Genomic DNA, 17,507 nt, shown 5'->3' with positions numbered 1-17,507 from the left:
GCCAAGAGGAAGGAAGGAAGGTGGAACGTTACTTATTTTAGACACAATCAACCACTTTGAAAACGTGGACACTTTATAACTTTGGCGATGTAACTGGAGTTGCAGCGGACACGTTTGGCAGGCGCAAAGTGTGCAAGTGTGTGGTGTGGTTACACATGTATACATTGTTTGTGCATCGTTAAGAGCCCAATGTCCCTAGACTGCTTACGTCTCTTGTATATTAGGTACACGGCCGCGACCTCGGCCGCGACCCACCGTCTTTTATCCTATCTACCTACACACACACAAACCGAGTCTACGTCCTCTTGGGAATCGCGTCGTAGCTGAAAGGGGAGGGGGGCGTCAGCGCTGGGCACAAACAAACAAGAACAATTGTTGCCAACGGGAGCCTCGGCTAGACTCACTTTGGTGGAAGCTCCGCGGCCATGCTCGACGCCATCGAGCCGCCGTTGCTGCTCGCCTCGCGGTACTTTGCCTCTGCGGCCGAGAGCGCGGCCGACGTGGCGGGGGCCAGCTGGCGCGAGCTGCGGTTGTCGTTGGCGACGGCGAGGGCGTTGTCGGTGAACAGCGGGGTGTTGCTCGATGCCGAGTTGCGCGCGGTGTAGTCGTCGGGCGAGGGGGTCGAGTAGACGCTCGACGCCATCGAGGCCGACCGAGCGAGCGAGCTGCCGGCGCCGACCGCGCTGCCGCTGCCGCTGCCGCCCATTGTCGACAGGCGCTGCGCGCGCTGCTGCGACTCGGCGGCCAGCTGGTGGTTGTACTCGTCGCGCGCGTTCGACTGGTCGTCGGTGCCGCTCAGGAGCGCCGCCGTGGCGGACGCATACGGTGTCTCACTGTAGTCGTTGTACGAGTACCTGCGCTCGTCGTTGTTTGCGCGGCTGGTCGACGCAGGCGGGACGTGCTCAAACTCGGGCTCGGTGTATCCCCCCTGGGTCTGGCCCAGCTGCTGCTGCTGCGAGTATCCTCCTCCACCTCCACCACCAGCGGCGTAACCCCCGTCGTCGGCGTACACCTGTCCCTGGCCAAACGTGGGCGACAGCATCGCGTACGGCTCGATCCGGACCTCGTCGTCAAGGAGGTTGCCGTCGGAGTAGGGCGCGTTTGCAGGTGGCTCAAACATCTTGTCGCTGAAGGCCTTCGAGTGCCGGCGCCGCTTGCGCAGCTTCAGCAGGAAGATGGCGAGCCCAATGAGCACTGCGAGCCCGACGACACCGCCCACCACACCGCCGACGATCGCGCCCGTGTGCGTGGTGTCCGATCCGCTGCCTGCGTCCAGCGCGCCGCCCGAGGCGGTGGTGTGCGTGGTATCCGTCTGCGTGACGGTCGAATAGTTTGTCGACGTGTTGCTCGTCGAGCTGGGCTTTTGGCTCGTGGGGGTGCTCTGGGACGACGACGTGTGCTCGGTGGTGGTTGGAGCGACGGATGTGGGTGTGGTGGTGGTGGGAGCGACGCTCGTGGGGGGTTCGGAGGTTGTCGGCGGGGCGCTGGTGGTCTCTACGGGTGGCGTGGACGTTGGGGGATCGCTCGTGGTGGGAGGCAAGGATGTAGTGGGCGGTTCACTCGTTGGGGGAGGTGTCGACGTTGGCTCAGTGGTCGGGGGAGGGGAGGTTGTGGGTGGCTCGGACGTGGGTGGTGATGTTGTGGGGTCGGTAGGGGAGGTGGTAGGTGGCGGGATGGTGGTCGGGTCGACCACGCTGGTGGTTGGGTCTACGACCGGGCCAGTGGTGACGCCGATAGAAGTCATGATGGGGTCGGAGCCTGGGCATGAGCATGTGTTCTTGTGCTTGCAGTCTCAATATATGTATGTGTAGCAGCACTGCCCGCATGCCTGTCGACCTGTCCATGCTGTCCATGTGACGGTTGCGGCGGCCCTTGGCACGGCGCGGCCCATTAAACGGCCCTTGGTAACACTACTTACTCATTGTGGAAGCAGTGGGCGCAGTAGACTCTGTAGACTGGCCACTACTGGGGATGTCGGTTGTGCTGTTGGACGTCACGGTGTGCTGGACAGATGGGACAAGTCGTGTTTGAACGGGCGAACGTGAAAGGGGGTGGGACTATGGGTGCTCTGGGGAGGTTGCAAGAAAGGGGGAAAAGAGGTGGACGGCTGCGACGTGCTGTGGGTGTTTTTAACAAGTCACAGTAGTTGTCCTTTTTTGCACTGTACGGGCGGCGGTGCAGAGCTCTGACAGAGAGCAGCGAGGAGGTGCGTGATCGCCCCGACAGCCTTGTGGGCCTTGCACATGGGTTCTCTGGCTGTTGCGATGGGCCCACTGCTCTCGCCCCTCTCGCCTTTTGCACTGCGTGTGCACTGGTACGCGCGCGCGTCCGTGAGAGAGGGCACAGGGGCAGCTTCCGTTCAATAATGGGTGGTGCATCGCCTCCGTCGTTCATGCCGTGTCGTCCTCTCTCTCCTGTCTCCCGCTGCCGAAAGGTTATATGCATGACACGGGCCGGGAGGGCAGGAAAGTGTAATTCACACGAGAAAAGCGTCCCTGTGCATGCGCGTGCGGTGCGTCGTTGCTCCCCCTCGTCGCGTCCCCCGGCCACATGCTCTGACGCTTGACTCTCACACAGGCGTCCACTGCTCAAAGCTCCGATCAACACACGCGTGGCACTGTAAAATGTGAGACAGAAGAAGAGAGAGAGAGAGAGAGGCTTGGCGTCGTATCAGCCAGAGAGCGAGAGAGACAGACCCCTGCCCCCCCTGCGCATGCATCAGAGGGAGACCGGCTCTCGTACCGGCAGTCCTAGTCCTGCAGTCCTGCAGTCCTGCAGGATCTGAGGATCTGAGGATCTGGGATGGGACGCCATGCCATTCTCGCTCCCACCTGCCGTGTTCTCTCTTCTCCACGGTTTGTTCTGTTGATCTGCACGCCTGCGGATGGTGCAGAACACGCTGGCCCGTCGCCGCCCACACATCTCATTGTCCTTGCCTTCAATCTTTTTCGGCTCTCCCATTAGCCTAGGGTACTAGCTGCAGACATGCAGACATGCAGGACCACCACATGGAGAGACCCTTTTGCATTAGGACATTCAAGCGAGGCGAGCGAGCATTATGCATGTGCCGCTGGAGACCCATGCCGCACGCGCCGCACGCACGTCTCCCGCTGCCGTCAACCGGGGTTGATCCAGCAATCCTGGGTTGGCCGGGTTTGCCGGTGGGTCTTTTGTCTGCGTATGCGCAACAGGCTCGGTGTGTTACGTTCTTGAGACGGTCAGTCACCGCACACGCGGCATTCCATGGAGCGTGGTGGTGTCAGATGAACCTATGTGGCCGATGTATATCCCAAAGCACTCCACTCCACTCCACCCACCCCAACAACACCGGTGAGCACGAGGCGCATAGGCATATGGCATCCACAATCCGCAAACGTGGGATATGGGATCTCGCCATGGCGCGTCGTGCCGCCGGGGCGGACCAGTGTACGGAATCTCCGTCGAGATCTCAAAGAGCTTTTTTTTGTACGACGCCGGTTCAGTCTCGGCGGTGCAGAGTGCACTGCTCATGGCCACATGGCCGCAAGTGAGTAGTATGAGCAGTATACCGCGAACACACACAGTCCAATTAGACTTTTATTGCAGTGCACGCCCGGCCAGTGGGGTCGAGGACACAGTTTCCAATGGACTTTTATATATTGCATTGTTCTTGGGCAGCAGGTTGTGTCTCGATATAGGCCGCGTCCAGGCCCGACACGCCCTTTGGCTGCGGATCGCGGGCACCATACAGACGGCGGCGAACGGTCACGCATCGGGCACACTCTATGACGGCGGCTGGCGTGTTGGCCTTGACAAAGGTGGCGAGTCGGGTCTTCAAGCGTCTCGATCGTAGGTGCGCTGTGCGTTGCGGGCAGAGCTTGCGTCTGCAGTGCGCAGTGTACGCGCGCCAACAAGAGGGTGGGTGACCTGGACGACGGATTCATGTCCGACGTCCCACCGCCGCTCTGCCAAGAGTAGAGGTGTGCTTCTTTGGAATGTCAGCCTGTCACCCTTGTGCCAGCTCCGTTGCTCGATGCAGGCAGAAATTATAGCAAGGTGCATATATACAGTGATCAACGGCGCGGTTTGTAATGTTTCGAACCGTTCAGCCCATCTATTCCAGCGCTATCTATAAAGTCGCAGTCGGGGTGGTGTGGAGGGCTCTCTCTTCAGGAGGCTGCTCGCACAAGTGTGTGGCCGCGCGACGCGACTGACCGACTACCCTCGGTGTTGGGCTGTTCGCACTTAGACGATGCGGCCGTCCGGGAGCTTCCGGTCCAGCTCCTGCTCGCCAACCTCGCGCATGTGCTCGCGCACGGCCTTGCAGCGGTACAGGTACGTGGCGACGGTCGTGGTGACGATCGAGAGGACGACCCAGCCGATGAGGATGCCGACGTTCTGGCCAATCTCGTTCTTGGTGTTGAAGATGATGGTGCGGACCGCCTTGGAGCAGTTGTAGAACGGCATGGCCACGCCATAACGGTAGATCCATGGCTGGAGCTCGTGCGGGAGCGACACGACGGACACGTTGGCGATAATGAGCGGGATGAGGAAGAAGGCGATAAACTTGGGGCCGAGGACGGTGATCATAAACTCGCACGCGAGGCCGACCGAGGCCATGCCGAGGAAAAGAATGACCCACCACAGGAAGAAGCCGCCGGCGTACGTAAAGTGCGCGCCAAAGTCGACCTTGAACGGCAGGTTGATCATGGCAAAGACGAGCGACAGCCACGCGTACAGGCTCAGGGGAGCGAGGATACGGTACATGAGGTACGAGCGGGTGGTGAGGAACGGGGCAATGATCTCGCGGACACCACTGCGGGGACGTTGTCAGCTTCCAACCACAGTTTTGCTTAGTCCAGGCTGCACTCACTTGTTGGCCATACACGTAATGAAGGCGAAAATGAGCATGTAAATGAGACCGACGAGGGTAATGGCCGTGGCGACGGGCTGGTTGAAGGGGCGGATGTTCTCAAACGCGTATGAGATGGGCGCGGTCAGTGTCGTGGGAGCCTGAGCGACGAGGTTCAAGGCGGTGGCATTGCCCGAGTTGGCAGCGATAAACTGGGCGACGTTCTGGGCCGAGAGCTGCCCTGTGATTTGGGCGAGGGCGGCAGTGATGTAGGGGACAAGGTAGTTGCCGACGGCAGTCTCCTGGCGGGCCTGGGTATAGATGACCGAGATGGCAGTGGTGCCGAGGTAGGTCGAGTCGCCGGCCGCGCGCGCAGCGGCGAGGGCGGCGGTGGCGCCCGTGTTGATCACAATGGAAGCCCAGGCGCCCTCGTCGAGGATGTCGTTCTCAATGTCGGTAATGGTGGGGAACTCGGTGGGCGACGTCCAGAAGTAGTGCAGCTGCGTCTTGGAGCCGGTCATGTTGAGCTGCGAGGGGAGGTCAGTGTCGACACACACGTGAAGAGCAAGCCAGTCCAGTCTACTCACCAGACCGGCCGAGACGGCCTCGCCGATGGCACCGCCGTCGCGGTCAATCACGCGCACAGCAAGCTTGTCAATGTAGTGGTTTGACTTCCAGACTGTGGGCAAATGTCAGTTGCTGCTGCTTTTTTGGGTGGGAAGGATTGGCGCCACTGATCGGCGCCACTGATCGTCCTGCCACGACACGCGGCAGTGACGACACAATGTGTACTCACGAGAACCCCAGTAGAAGGGAGCGCAGGCCCACATGACCAGAGTGGTGATGACAACGACAGCACCGAGGATCTTGATTGCAATGCCACGGAACGTGGCAAACTCGGGGTCGAAGACTGCGATCACGTTAGCTGCTGGGTCGGGGGTTTCTTTATTTGGCAGCAAGCCAACTGCAAGCCGCCGTGTCCACACTCACATCCATGGGAGAACTTGCGGAGGCCGGGAGGACCACCACCACCACCACCGGGAGGACCGCCAGCCCCTGGAGGACCGGCACCAGGCGGGCGACGAAGGTTGACACCCTTTGCAAGGTCTGCCTCGGGGTTGGGCATGGCCGAGGTGATGCGGCTCAAGCGCGACTCGGTGGTGATGGAGCGCTTGAGGCCTGGCCGGGAGCTAGCACCAGACAGCACGCGGGTGGGGGGCTCGGCGGGGTCGTTGACATGGCCGGTGTACAGCGGGGCGATGGTGGAGCCGTCCGAGGCGGTCTCCTCGGGAATGGTGGCGGGCGCGGGAGCCATGGTTGAAGAATGAAAGTGTGAAGTGTGAAGTGTGCTGTAGTGGAGGTGGGGGATGGCGAAGAAGAGGAAAAAGGGCTAGCAGGTGTGCTATGAGAGCCAGGAATATGCAGTGGAGTGTGCTGCTGCTGCACGAAGTGAACTGGGGTGCGTTGGTTGATGGAACGGAGAGGAATGGGAATGGAGAGGGGGGATGAAATTGTTGTTGGTGGAGCCATGAGATTTGCTCCTCTTTAAAAGTCCTGAGTGTCTGGACGGGAAGCATTGGGTGGATTGTAGGGGGGGTGGCTGATTAGCGATAATCGTCATGGCCGACCGGGGTGCCGAGCCACCGTGCAGGCCCTCTCCTCGTCCTCCTCTCGCTTCTGCTGCCTCTGCCGCCGTCCGCAGCGGTCTTTGGAGGCGCCGTCAGCGCGCTGCAGCAAGTTGCCCCTCTCCCATGTGCGGTTAGGGTCCAACTCCGCCCTCGGGGGTGTGTGGATTGCATGCCCGAGGCTCGAATCTCGTCGTCTCGACCGACGCTTTTCTCATGCTGTGTCAAATAGCCAGCCGGCCGTTGCATGGCAATATGCACAGTTGTCTGCGATCTCTGCGGTCTCTGCCGCCGCATCGCTTGCAAAAAAGAGAAACCTCCACTGCCGACTGATTCTTGCTGACAGAACCCAACAATCATGCTGACAACCGCCGTCAGCGGCGTATCGCCGCAGCAGCTCGCCTCCACATGGGCCCAGTGGAGATAATCTATGGTTGTTTTTGCTGACGCCTGGACCGTCGCTCTCTCTCCCTCTCTTTCTGTGATCTCCGTGTCTTACATCTGGGTCCATTGGCGTGATTTGAGGCACCCGGCAAACTGCACTGCTGCTATTCACGGCACACACTTTGGTCGCTGTCTCGCCTCCTCCACTGCGCCACCCCTGGCTTGGTCTCGCTTCCCCTCGGTTGTCCTCGGCCACTCGGCCTCCGGGCCGCTGCGGCACCACCACAACGAGACAGCTCTTGTGCTGAATCAAAGCCAAAAAAAATTGGTGTCCTCCTGTTACTAACACTGTCGCGTCCTCTCGGCCGGGCGCGGCCGGCCCGCCTCGTCTCCCTCCACTCGCTGCTGCTGCGAGCCGACTGCGTGCTGAGATCAGCGCAGAGAGGCACCCGCTATCTGCCGTCCGCAAAGGCTTGCATCAAGCACAACGTGGGACACAAAGAAACACTCCACTCCACCCGTGCTGTGCTTGATCAGTGATTGATGAGTAAAGCATCTGCGCGTCTGCAAGGGGACCTCCACAAGTGTGTCAAAGCGACTTTTCAGCCATGCATGGTGCAGTCCAGTGTGGTGCAGTGGTCCAGAGCAGGCGACAAGCGACCCCCACCCTCCCCCCAACCGCTCCTGATCGCCCTGCTACCGGAGGGCCTAAAACGCTTGGCACGCAGTCCACAGTCCGCCATGCGGGTTCGTTCCGGAGTCTCCGTCCATCCTCCGCGGCCAACAACGAGCCTTGGAAGCGACGCAGCTGTGCAACGAAAGCAACAGTCGACTGGCGTTGTCAGGTGATCAGGGGGGGGAGGACATATGAACATATATTCGAGTACCAAATGGCGCGGGAACAACAATCGACATGTCGGTCTCGAGATTTTCCGTCCGCCACCGCGCAGCAGTGGTTGCCCTCGGCACACCCCAGCAACCGCTGTACCGCCGCTGTCCTGCTAGTAGCGGCGATGGCACAGTGTCATGGGTATTTGCCCATGCGTTTTAGGCCAGTCAGCGTACGCTGTCCAGTCTTTTCTCCATCTTGTCTCCCCTTCAGGCAGCTTGGATCCGTCCAAAGGGGCCTTTGGTGCGGGCGACACGACCTCTGCAACGCCACGCCACACATTCGGGGCAGACACACACCGGTCCACACGGCCACACGACGCATATACATACGGGTGGCTGGCCCAGATCTCGGGGGAAGAGCGGTATACCACCCGCCGTGTTGCTTTTCTGGGCCCCGGGGGGAGGGGGATGTCGCTGACGCGGGCCATCGATTACGCCCACGGCCGCGATCAACGACCCCCGTGGCCACTGTATGTACCAGTGTGGACGCGCCCGCCCGGCCGCAGCCGCGTATCTCCGCCGACGGACGTTGGTGTTGGCAGTGTGTGTCAGTTGGCCAGCACACACATAAGAATGCGGATTATGCCCGCCGAGTTTCCAACTACATGAATACCTCGGCGGGGCGCGGCGGCCGCTCGCCGCGCACTTGCAGAGCAAGGTGCACAGATGGGCAGATGGAGGTCGTAAGCCGCGACGACATGTCCGGCTGCTACCCCCGGCTCTGTTGCCGGCGTTCTTGTTCTGAGATCACAAGTAGCTGACCGAGGGTGTGCATGAAGTGCATGAGGTGCATGAGGCGCAGGATGACCAAGGTGGATGGCCCATGTGGACGCGTCTATATGTAGACCTATAGACTTGAGCTGCGAGCATGTGGTGGCGGTTGGCGCGCCGGTGGCCGAGGCAACGATGCCGGATCCACAGGTCACCGCAGAGTCTTGGTGCCACTCTCACTCACGCCTCCCTTCAAGAGGACGCAATACCGTTGCTCTCGGAGTGTTGGCGACAGACTATGCGACCTCTGTTGAAGTACATGGCCAGTACCGTGCCCGACATACCTGAATGATTGCTTTTGGACTACTCACAAAGTCGATCCAGAGATCAGTTCCCAAGATCCAACTTCCAGCACCACCACACAGCACAACACACCACCACGCACCACCACTCGCAACTTGCTAGACTGGGACACACATGATTCATTGCATATTGTTTTCACGTAACCAGCCTATGGAACGCCTCGGTTGACTTGACTCACTCGCACACCCCAATTAAACACACACAAAAGAAGAAGAAAACGCAAAAGACGCAAAAGGAAAGGAAAAATGGGAAACGCAAAACGCAAACGCAGACAATCGACCTCCACCGCCTCCACCACCGCCGCCGTCGTCGTCGTCGTCAAAAGACACAACCCCCGTCACCATCACCCCTTCCTCTCTCCCTCCAGCTCGCTCCCCGCCGTCCCGGTCTTCTCGTAGGCGAAATCCGTTCCGTAGCCAGAGATAGATCATTGTGGCGAGATTTCGTGATTTTTGGTTGGTTGGTTGGTTGGTTGGTTGGCAGAGACACGTCGTTATTTTCTTTCCTGGTCGTCGACACTGTTGACTCCGATGGACGGAGCTGCTGGGGTCTTCATGCTCGCTCTCGCTCCGCCGCCGCGCCCGCTCGCGCCCGCTCGGCGCGCCTAGTGGCCGTTACTTGCGACCGTGTTGTGGGTCTCGAGCGCGGCGTCGGCCTTTGCCAGGTCCTTTTCGCTGAGCTTGAGGCCGCCCGAGGGCGTCATGGTGCCCGAGATGGCGGACGCGAGCGAGTCGGAGCGGTTGCGCGGCTTCATGACGAGCGGGTACGAGTAGTGGTTCTCCTCGTCGTCGTCATTGTCGTTGATGCCGCGCCAGTTCTTGCCGCCCATGTAGTCGCTGGTGGACAGGTGCTCCATCTCCTCGGTGAGCGTGGCGTAGTCTCCGGGCGTCATCATGCCGGAACGGTAGCGCGGGGAACCGGGAGCCGAGAGCGGGCCAGCGACGCGCTGCACGCCGGTAAACTCGGGCTCGTCGTCGGTGAACGATTCCGGGTACGCGCGGCGCAGGGCCAGCTGGCGCGCCTTGGCGTACTCGAGACCGAGCGACTTCCAGTCGAGCAGCTCCGACAGGCGCTCGGTGCGGTTACGCTGGTTGATACGCTGGCGACGCGACTTGAGGGTGAAGCCCAGGAGCATGTTGGTGAGCTGGTCGACCGACTCTTCGACACCCTGGCTGCGGCGGTCGACAATGTAGCATCCGTAGTCTTCGGGGGCCTCGAGGAGGTCCTCCATGAAGCAGCCGAAACCGGACAGGTTGGTGGTGACGTTGGGGATACCCATGACGGTGCACTCGGCGGGAGTGTAGCCGAATGGCTCATAGTAAGAAGGGAAGACACCCAGGTGGCAGCCGCGGACAAACTCCTCATAGTCGAGGCCGAGGATGGGGTTGTTCGAGTTGAGGAACTCGGGGTGGAAGATGATCTTGACGCGGTCCGAGGTGCGGTTGAAGAGCTGGACGCGGCGGATCTGGTTGAGGATGGGGTCGGTCGAGTCGTCGGCCATGTTGTGGGTGACAACGGGAGGGAGCGAGTTGCGCTTGAGCGCAAACACGCGGCGCTTGAGCAGGATCTTGTCCTCGGCGGACATGAGGTCCTCGGGGTTGGGAACCTCGGTGCCGTGCGTGCCGTCGTAGCGGGCGGCGTGCTCAAAGAGACGCTTGCCAATGCGGTCGGTGATCTGGTTGACACAGTCCTTGAGCGCGCCCGTGACGGCCTGGCCCTTGAGGGCCTCGATGGTGTACGAGTTGGTGGCTGCGGGCATGATGATAAAGGCCACGACGGTCATCTTGGATCCCATCTTCTGGAGACGGTGGTTCAGACGCGCCAGCGACTCGATGAACATGTCGACACCCTTGTTGCGGAACTCGTAACGGCCCGCAGTGAACATGTAGACCGTGTTCTCGAGGTCAAAGTCGTAGTGGCCGTAAAAGTGGCCGCGGATAAACTCGTTGATCTTCTCCTTGGAGATGGAGTGGAGGTTCTGGAACTCGTGCATGGCCGCAAACTTGACCACGTTCAGACCGTTGGGCAGGACGCCGTCGGGCTTGCGCTTGAGCAGGTGCTCCGACTCGTACGCGGTAATGTGCGAGACGGTGGTGAACACGTCGGCGCAGTGGGCCGACGAGCGCTCGATACAGTAACGGTGGTAGATGCCGCGCTTGCCAGCCTCGTGGTCGACGTCAAAGTACTGGAGGTTGTTGTAGAAATCGACGCTGCCGGCGCACAGGTAACGGCCGAGCAGGGTAGCGTGGGTGGTGAAGATGGTGGTGACGTCAATGTGCCTCTTGCGGCACAGGGGAATGGCAAGACCAGCCTGCCACTCGTGAAAGTGGGCAATGATCGCAGTGTCGAGGCAACGGGAGGAGAACTGGAGAAACAAATGTCAGCATCGCGCTGCTCCCTCATTCCTTTCCTTGCGTCTCTCTTCTCTACTCACCTCGCCAAGGAACCAGGCGACCATGTAGCCAAAGACAATGGTCTCGTTCGTCTCGTGGTCATTGGGAGGGGTGGGGATGCCGGCAATGTTCCAGAGGTCCTGCTTCCACTCGTCCATGCTGTGATGTGGCGTCAGTGGCATGCTTTGCGGGCAAGGTGCCATCCGAAACCTACCGGTCATAGCAGCTTCCAGTGTCAAAGAGGAGCACACGGGGAGCACCCTCAATGAGCCAGCGGCCGTAAATGTACTTTACGCCGCGGTCCTTCATCGCCTTGAGCGACTCGGCCATGGGGGATCCTGGCTCGCTGTAGGGATCCAGTGTCAGCGGGTGGGTGATCGGGTGATCCTGGTGATCCTGGTTCGGCCCGTGTCGGGTGGGGCCGCCGCCTGCCTACACGCAGGCCTCCTTCCGACACAGCTGTTACTCACGGCTCCTCGGACTCGACCTCCATGGGTGCCGACTTGTAGCTCAGCGGGCCGATGAGGCAGAAGCTGGATAGAGTCAGTGGTTGCCCCCGTTTCTCATCTCGCACTTGCGCGTGTGTGTGCGCTGTACGAGTCTGCCGACTCTCTTTACTCACCGGTCTCCAAACTCCTTTACGGTGACGGGGACCTTTGTCTTGATGACGGTGTAGATACCGCCGACCTTGTTTGCGACCTCCCAAGCACACTCGAAGAGGAGCGGCTGGTGGACATTGCGCTGGACCGTGGACATGAAGTCTTGGGGTTATGGGGGGGGTTGTGAGGTGTGGTTGGGGAGAGGGGGGGAGCAAGCCGGGGATGTGCTTGCTTGATATGGAAGGGAAGGGGGGCTGCTCCTGGATAAGAGCTGGGGAATGGGGCGGGGGAGGGGAAGATTTTCTGCCGATGAGAGGCAGAAGCAGAGGATGTGGGGGAGCAGATGTGAGAGAAGAGAAGAGAGGAGGAGAGAGAGGAGGAGGAGAGAGATGTATGCAGTGGGTGGGTGGTGGGGGATGGGGGGGGCTTGCTGCTGGGGGGGGGGGGGGAATGAGAGAACGGGGCCGGACCGACTGTGGGGGCGGGAGAGCTCCCACCCAGGGCGGCCGCCTTCCCTCTCCTGCCAATCATCTCACCCCCCACAGGGTGGGCCCGCATGTGCACAACGTCATTTTCCTTCTGGCAGCCACACACACGGCCCATGGATCCATCGCGCCAAGCAGTGCGCGCCAGGGAGAGTGAGTGCGACTAAGGATAACACCATGCAGGATCGACCAGCTGTGGGGAGGGGGGGGGCATGCACAAACACAAGCTAGTGCATCTCTCCATGCTCCCTCGTCACTGCGGGGTGGTGCACAGACTGCAGCAGCAGCAAAGACGAAAACCAGTGTGGTGGGCATGTACATCCCATCCCATCATGTGGCCATGGCTAGACAAGGAGCGTGCCTTGTGGCCGCTTGTCTCTTCCTGTGTCTCTCTTGCAGTTCCTCTCGACCGCGGTACGGCCTCGACACGCCGCCGGCTCGTGCAATGCACATCGTGGTCTCTCATTGCCGCCTCTGCTCTGCTGCCCGTCTGTACCTCTGTGCCACTCTTTCTCTGCCGCCCACTGCCGCAAAAGCTTTTTTGTCCCCCCGGCTCTTCTTCGCATGATTTCAGTCCAGTCGCGCGGGCGGGCGGGGCGGTCAGCTGGCTCCAAACAGCCGCACTCCCCATCGTCGTCGCACATCGCTCGCCATAAGCCTGTACCGTCTTCTCGGCCCGCTCTCGGCGCTCCTCTGGCTCTCTATTGTATATTGTGCCTGCTTTTTATTTTTTTTTTGCTCTCCCTCTCTTTTGCCTTGTCCTTGCCATCTCGTCCAGAGACTGGCCAGACCCTTTTCCTTCCCTTTTCCTACCTACCTCTCCCTGTGCTGGCCCCCACGCCCACGTACAATGCGCAGCCCACCCACTCCCTGCTCTCTCTCTTTTTGCCGTAGTCTCCCGCCCCAACCATACAGCAGGCATCTCTGCCAACGACACTCCCGGCGGCCCAGCGACCCATAACCCTGGACCACCTGACCAGACGATTGGCGAGGGACCATCCCCCGGGAGCCCCAGTGCGGGGGATCAAGAGCGGCACGCACACGGGAAACGGCGGCAATCAACGGGCACTGGCGCACTGCCGCACCGGCGGCACTCGAACAGTCCGCTCACAAGATCACAGGTCACCCATCGCACGGCACGGATATGGATGCATCAGAACATTGTCATTTGCCCAGTGATATCAGTGACGTTGACACGCTGCTTCGACCACCACAACGAAAACGAACAAAAATAATATAACACTCATACAACACAATGCATATCCCCATCTGTAGACGCAAAAACGGCGCGCATGCTACCACGAACCCATGAACGATGCCCCCGCCCACCCACTCTTCTTGCCCTCGCTGCCGACCGCGGCCTCTGCCACACCACCCGCAGCGTCACCCACACCCACGCCCACATCCACACTCTTCCCCCCGCGCCGCCGCTGCTCGCGCACCGCGCCCCGCCAGCGCTTCTGCTCGGCCGCATACCGCACGTCCTCGACCTCCCAGCGCAGCGCCGCGTCTGTGCGCCGCCACCCGAGGTCGAACACCAGGCCGACGCCACCCACGCGCAGATCGACATAGCCAGCCGGAAGGCGCGTGTCGGAGGCTCGCGTCGGGGCCGTGAGCGGAAGAGCCGGGGATTCGGCAGCGGCAGCGGCAAGGGGTTGTTCCCCATCTGCGTTGGCGGCCCGGGATTCAGACGTCTTGGCCCGCTTACCCACAGACGACATGCCCAGTGGCCAGCGCCCGGGCCACCAGCCGAGGTTGGAGTGGGAGTGGGAGTTGGGGTTGGAACCAGAGTCGGGCACGCGCACGCGCACGCTGGCACTGGCACTGGCGCTGGCGCTGGCGTCCCCGTCCGTGCCGTCGGGCGCCGCCTCTGCCTCTCCGTCGACAACATTTTCAGACCGTGTCACCGCGCTGCTGCTGCTGCTGCTGCTGCCGGTGCCACTGGCCCCCGCCTTGGTCGGGTCGAGCGTCTCGGCCCACACGCGCTGCATCTCCTGGTACCCGACGAGCAGCGGGTCAAAGATGCGCCCGCCGTTGAGGTTGAATGCGCCGCGGTTGCCCACGTTGGTGTCGTAGCTTGCGGCCAGCGTGTCCGCTGCCATGGGCGGCGGCGTCGCGGGGGCCGTGGACAGCGCAGAGAGGAACGGCGATGATGGCGACGTCGAGCAGAACAGGATCGCGAGCTGGGGTGGTGGGTGGGTGTGTCAGTACCGTGAAATGGAATATCCGGGGGATGTGGAGGAAGTGGAGGTGGTGACGCTGGCTGTGGGGTGTGACTCGACCAGCCAGAACTCAACCAAAGGCCCCCCTTCCCCCCAACCACCTGGCTCACTCCACTCACAATGGTCATGCAGTATCCGCACGGTTTGATGGCCCAGTATGCTGCCACGGTGAACACCAGCAGGAACATGGGTGATGCCGACTGTGTTGATGTGGAACGGGGCGAGGCGGCAGGGGATCCATCATCGCGATGGGGGACAGGGGAGTCACAGCGTTGCGCAATCAAGACCAGAAGTTAAGAGTCCGTGTCGTCGTGATACAGACGCATCATTGATTCGGGCCGCATGCAATCAGAGATGGTGCCAGGAGAGACATTGGCGACGAGGGAACAAGACAGTGGAGCAGGCAGTGTCAGTGTAGGTTCCACACTTTTCGGCGCGGGGCGCAGAGGGAGAAGGCTCACGGGCATGGGAATGAGGATGGCATAGAGCAGGACGTTGCGAAGGCAGTGCATCGCTGCTGTACGCTCGAGAGCTGGAGCGTGGTGCAGAGAGGGTCGCTGTCGAGCGTGGAGAGGAAGGGTGTGAGTTGGCTTGTGAAAGAGGGAGACGCAGCGACCAAAGGTGGACGGGTGAGACACGAGGAGCGACGGGTCCCATTGAGGTCACGTGACCGTTTCCAGCTCGGTTGCTTCTGGGGGTGGAACCGAGGTGGGGGGGGGTTGAGTTGTGGCGTTCCCGAAGTCTACGTCTGTAACTGTCAATGCGCGCTCAGACGACACGAACACACAAAGAAGGGCCGGGGGATGTTGTGTGTCATGGTGGTGGTGGTACACACACACACCTTGTCCCCATCACTCACCCCCAGGCAAAGTGTGCATACTTATTCCCACCTCCCCGGGCTCTCCTCGTCTTCCACCCTCTCTCACCCATCCTCACAAATAATCCACCATGGTTGACGTGCGCACAGGCTCTGTGAGTTGGGCATGCTACGCCCCCGACGTCCCACTGACGCTACCCAGGTCACTCCCATCACTCCCACCTCTCCAACGCGCTCGCTCAGCCCCGAGTCGCCCCCGGACTCCCCCAGCGGCCGCACCTACCCGGTGGCAGTGGTCACGGCGGCCAACAAACAAATCCGCAAGACGTGCAAGGGCGACGAGACGGTTCTCGGCTTGGACCCCGACACGCTCGTGTCCGCCTTGTCCCTTACCGTCCCGAGCGACACCAGCCCCGTCAACGTCCATGTCGACTTTAACCCGCCCGTCCGCGCCGACCAGGTGCGCGCGACGTTCAAGCACGGCTCGAACGGCTGGTTCCTCGGGTTTGGCAAGGACCACCCGCGCTGGCCCAAAGTCATCAACCCCAGCACGTCCATCACCATCCTCGCGCGCGGCGTGGCTGACCCCGTGTCCCCGTCGCCGCTGGACACCGACGCCGACGCCGACGCCGACGCGCTCGCCCAGCTCGCGGCCACCCCCGTCCACTGGGGGATCACGGCGTACGGCCCCTCGGGGGACCGCATCGACGGCCAGAACCACGCCGACACACCGCTCGCGCGCCTGTCGCACCGCTCGCCGGGGCCGTTCCCCATGGCGTGGGACCTCGCGCTCGCACCGCATTTCCCGCCGTCCCAGCCGCTCCCGATTGCAGTCATCCCGGCCATCAACGGGCCCGAGTGGGTCGTGGGCTGGGGCGAGGTCTTCTTCCCGCCCGACGCGGACACGACCGCGCTCGCGGGTGTGCCGTGGGGAGTCGACCTGCAAGTCAAGGTGGGAATCGACGGGGTGAAGGCGTTGGTGGATGACGGAGCAGAGCCGGCGGAGACACATGAGGCGGCTATGGAGGCGGCGTGGGGTCCTCCGGGCGGGTGCGGGTGCGGTGATGACCACTGCCATGACGGGGGAGATGAAGAGGCCGAGCACGAGCACGGCCACGAGGACATCCGCAAGGAAGCTGAGCCCGAGGCCACTGTCACCACTGCCCCCCTCGAACCCATCGCCAAGATGGCGCCTGCGCCCCTCGCCGACAACCTCATCAGCCTCAAGTTTACCTCATCGGGCCGCAAGTACGAGCACACGACCGACGCCGAGGAGCTCGAGGAGGCCCTCACCGCAGACGAGGTGGTAGCCAAGGTCCACCTCAAGGTCGGCGGACCCAAGCCTGTCGAATTCGACGTCGTCCTCGACCCGCCCCTCCCGGCCGAGCAGGTCCGCTTCACGTACCTCAAGGGCCCCGAGGGGTGGATGTTGGCCATGGGCGAGCCCCCCACGGGCGCCATTGCGAATGCCACAAAGACGGTCCGGCTGTTCGCGCAGGGTCTGGCGGCGCCGACGCTCGCTGTTCCCGCCAGCGAAGCGGCCAAGGCCGAACTCAAGAAGATGGGCCTCGGCCGCGTGTCCATCTACGACGGCGCCGAGGGCCAGGGCTACGTCCACGCGGGCCCGGGGTCCATCTCTGCCTCTGCCTCTGGCGGCTTTGACCCGCGCGACAAGGGAATCGACCCGCTCCGCGCCCAGCTGTCGCGCTGTGCGGGGTCGTACCCGCTCGCCTTTGACGTGGTGTACGCCCCGCCCATTGCGTGGGAGGACAACTTGCTCAAGACGACGACGCACACCAACAGCCACCAGTGGTCGTTCCTGTACGGCAAGGACGCGCGCGATGGGCCCGGCGCCGGTGCTGGGGAGGACAAGGTCGGCGCCGATTGGGAGTGGCCCATCAAGATCAAGGTCAAGGTCGGCGCGCGCGGGGTGCTGTCTGCCGCCGCAGAGGACCAGAAGCGCATGAAGGGCGGGTGTTGTGGCCATGACCATGGGGAGGGTCATGGACATGGTCACGAGCATGGGCATGGCCACGGCCACAAGCACGACCACGGGAATGGCCACACGCACGACCACCCGCCTCCTCCTGAAGACGACGACGACGAGGCCCCGCAGCTCGTCCCCGCCGACGAGCCTGTTGTGTAAACTGTCTCTCGTATGGGCACTAAAAAGACACTCTGGGGTC

At 61.8% G+C, this 17,507-nt stretch overlaps 5 protein-coding genes across 5 annotated transcripts; 1 reads left to right on the top strand and 4 right to left on the bottom strand.

Moving 5' to 3' along the window:
- Positions 1 to 400: 400 nt before the first annotated feature.
- On the bottom strand, positions 401 to 1,744 carry EHS24_004967 (uncharacterized protein; the record flags this gene model as incomplete). The annotated part of the gene is made up of 1 exon (XM_028620509.1): positions 401 to 1,744. The coding sequence occupies one exon, from the start codon at positions 1,742 to 1,744 to the stop codon at positions 401 to 403; it is 1,344 nt and encodes a 447-aa protein (XP_028479481.1).
- Positions 1,745 to 4,224: 2,480 nt separating this feature from the next.
- Positions 4,225 to 6,146, bottom strand: EHS24_004966 (uncharacterized protein; the record flags this gene model as incomplete). The annotated part of the gene is made up of 5 exons (XM_028620508.1): positions 4,225 to 4,795; positions 4,853 to 5,358; positions 5,419 to 5,510; positions 5,628 to 5,741; positions 5,822 to 6,146. The coding sequence occupies 5 exons, from the start codon at positions 6,144 to 6,146 to the stop codon at positions 4,225 to 4,227; spliced, it is 1,608 nt and encodes a 535-aa protein (XP_028479480.1).
- Positions 6,147 to 9,409: 3,263 nt separating this feature from the next.
- Positions 9,410 to 11,954, bottom strand: GSY1 (glycogen synthase; the record flags this gene model as incomplete). The annotated part of the gene is made up of 5 exons (XM_028620507.1): positions 9,410 to 11,170; positions 11,240 to 11,357; positions 11,413 to 11,544; positions 11,669 to 11,731; positions 11,821 to 11,954. The coding sequence occupies 5 exons, from the start codon at positions 11,952 to 11,954 to the stop codon at positions 9,410 to 9,412; spliced, it is 2,208 nt and encodes a 735-aa protein (XP_028479479.1).
- Positions 11,955 to 13,577: 1,623 nt separating this feature from the next.
- EHS24_004964 (uncharacterized protein) lies at positions 13,578 to 14,384 on the bottom strand (the record flags this gene model as incomplete). Its single annotated transcript, XM_028620506.1, has 1 exon — positions 13,578 to 14,384. The coding sequence occupies one exon, from the start codon at positions 14,382 to 14,384 to the stop codon at positions 13,578 to 13,580; it is 807 nt and encodes a 268-aa protein (XP_028479478.1).
- A 1,068-nt stretch (positions 14,385 to 15,452) lies between these two features.
- Positions 15,453 to 17,467, top strand: EHS24_004963 (uncharacterized protein; the record flags this gene model as incomplete). Its single annotated transcript, XM_028620505.1, has 2 exons — positions 15,453 to 15,476; positions 15,524 to 17,467. The coding sequence occupies 2 exons, from the start codon at positions 15,453 to 15,455 to the stop codon at positions 17,465 to 17,467; spliced, it is 1,968 nt and encodes a 655-aa protein (XP_028479477.1).
- Between the last annotated feature and the right edge of the window lie 40 nt (positions 17,468 to 17,507).

Source organism: Apiotrichum porosum (assembly GCF_003942205.1).
Source record: "Apiotrichum porosum strain DSM 27194 chromosome Unknown scaffold_2, whole genome shotgun sequence".
NCBI classification, from domain to species: Eukaryota; Fungi; Basidiomycota; class Tremellomycetes; order Trichosporonales; family Trichosporonaceae; genus Apiotrichum; species Apiotrichum porosum.
This window is presented reverse-complemented; position numbering and strand designations above follow the sequence as displayed.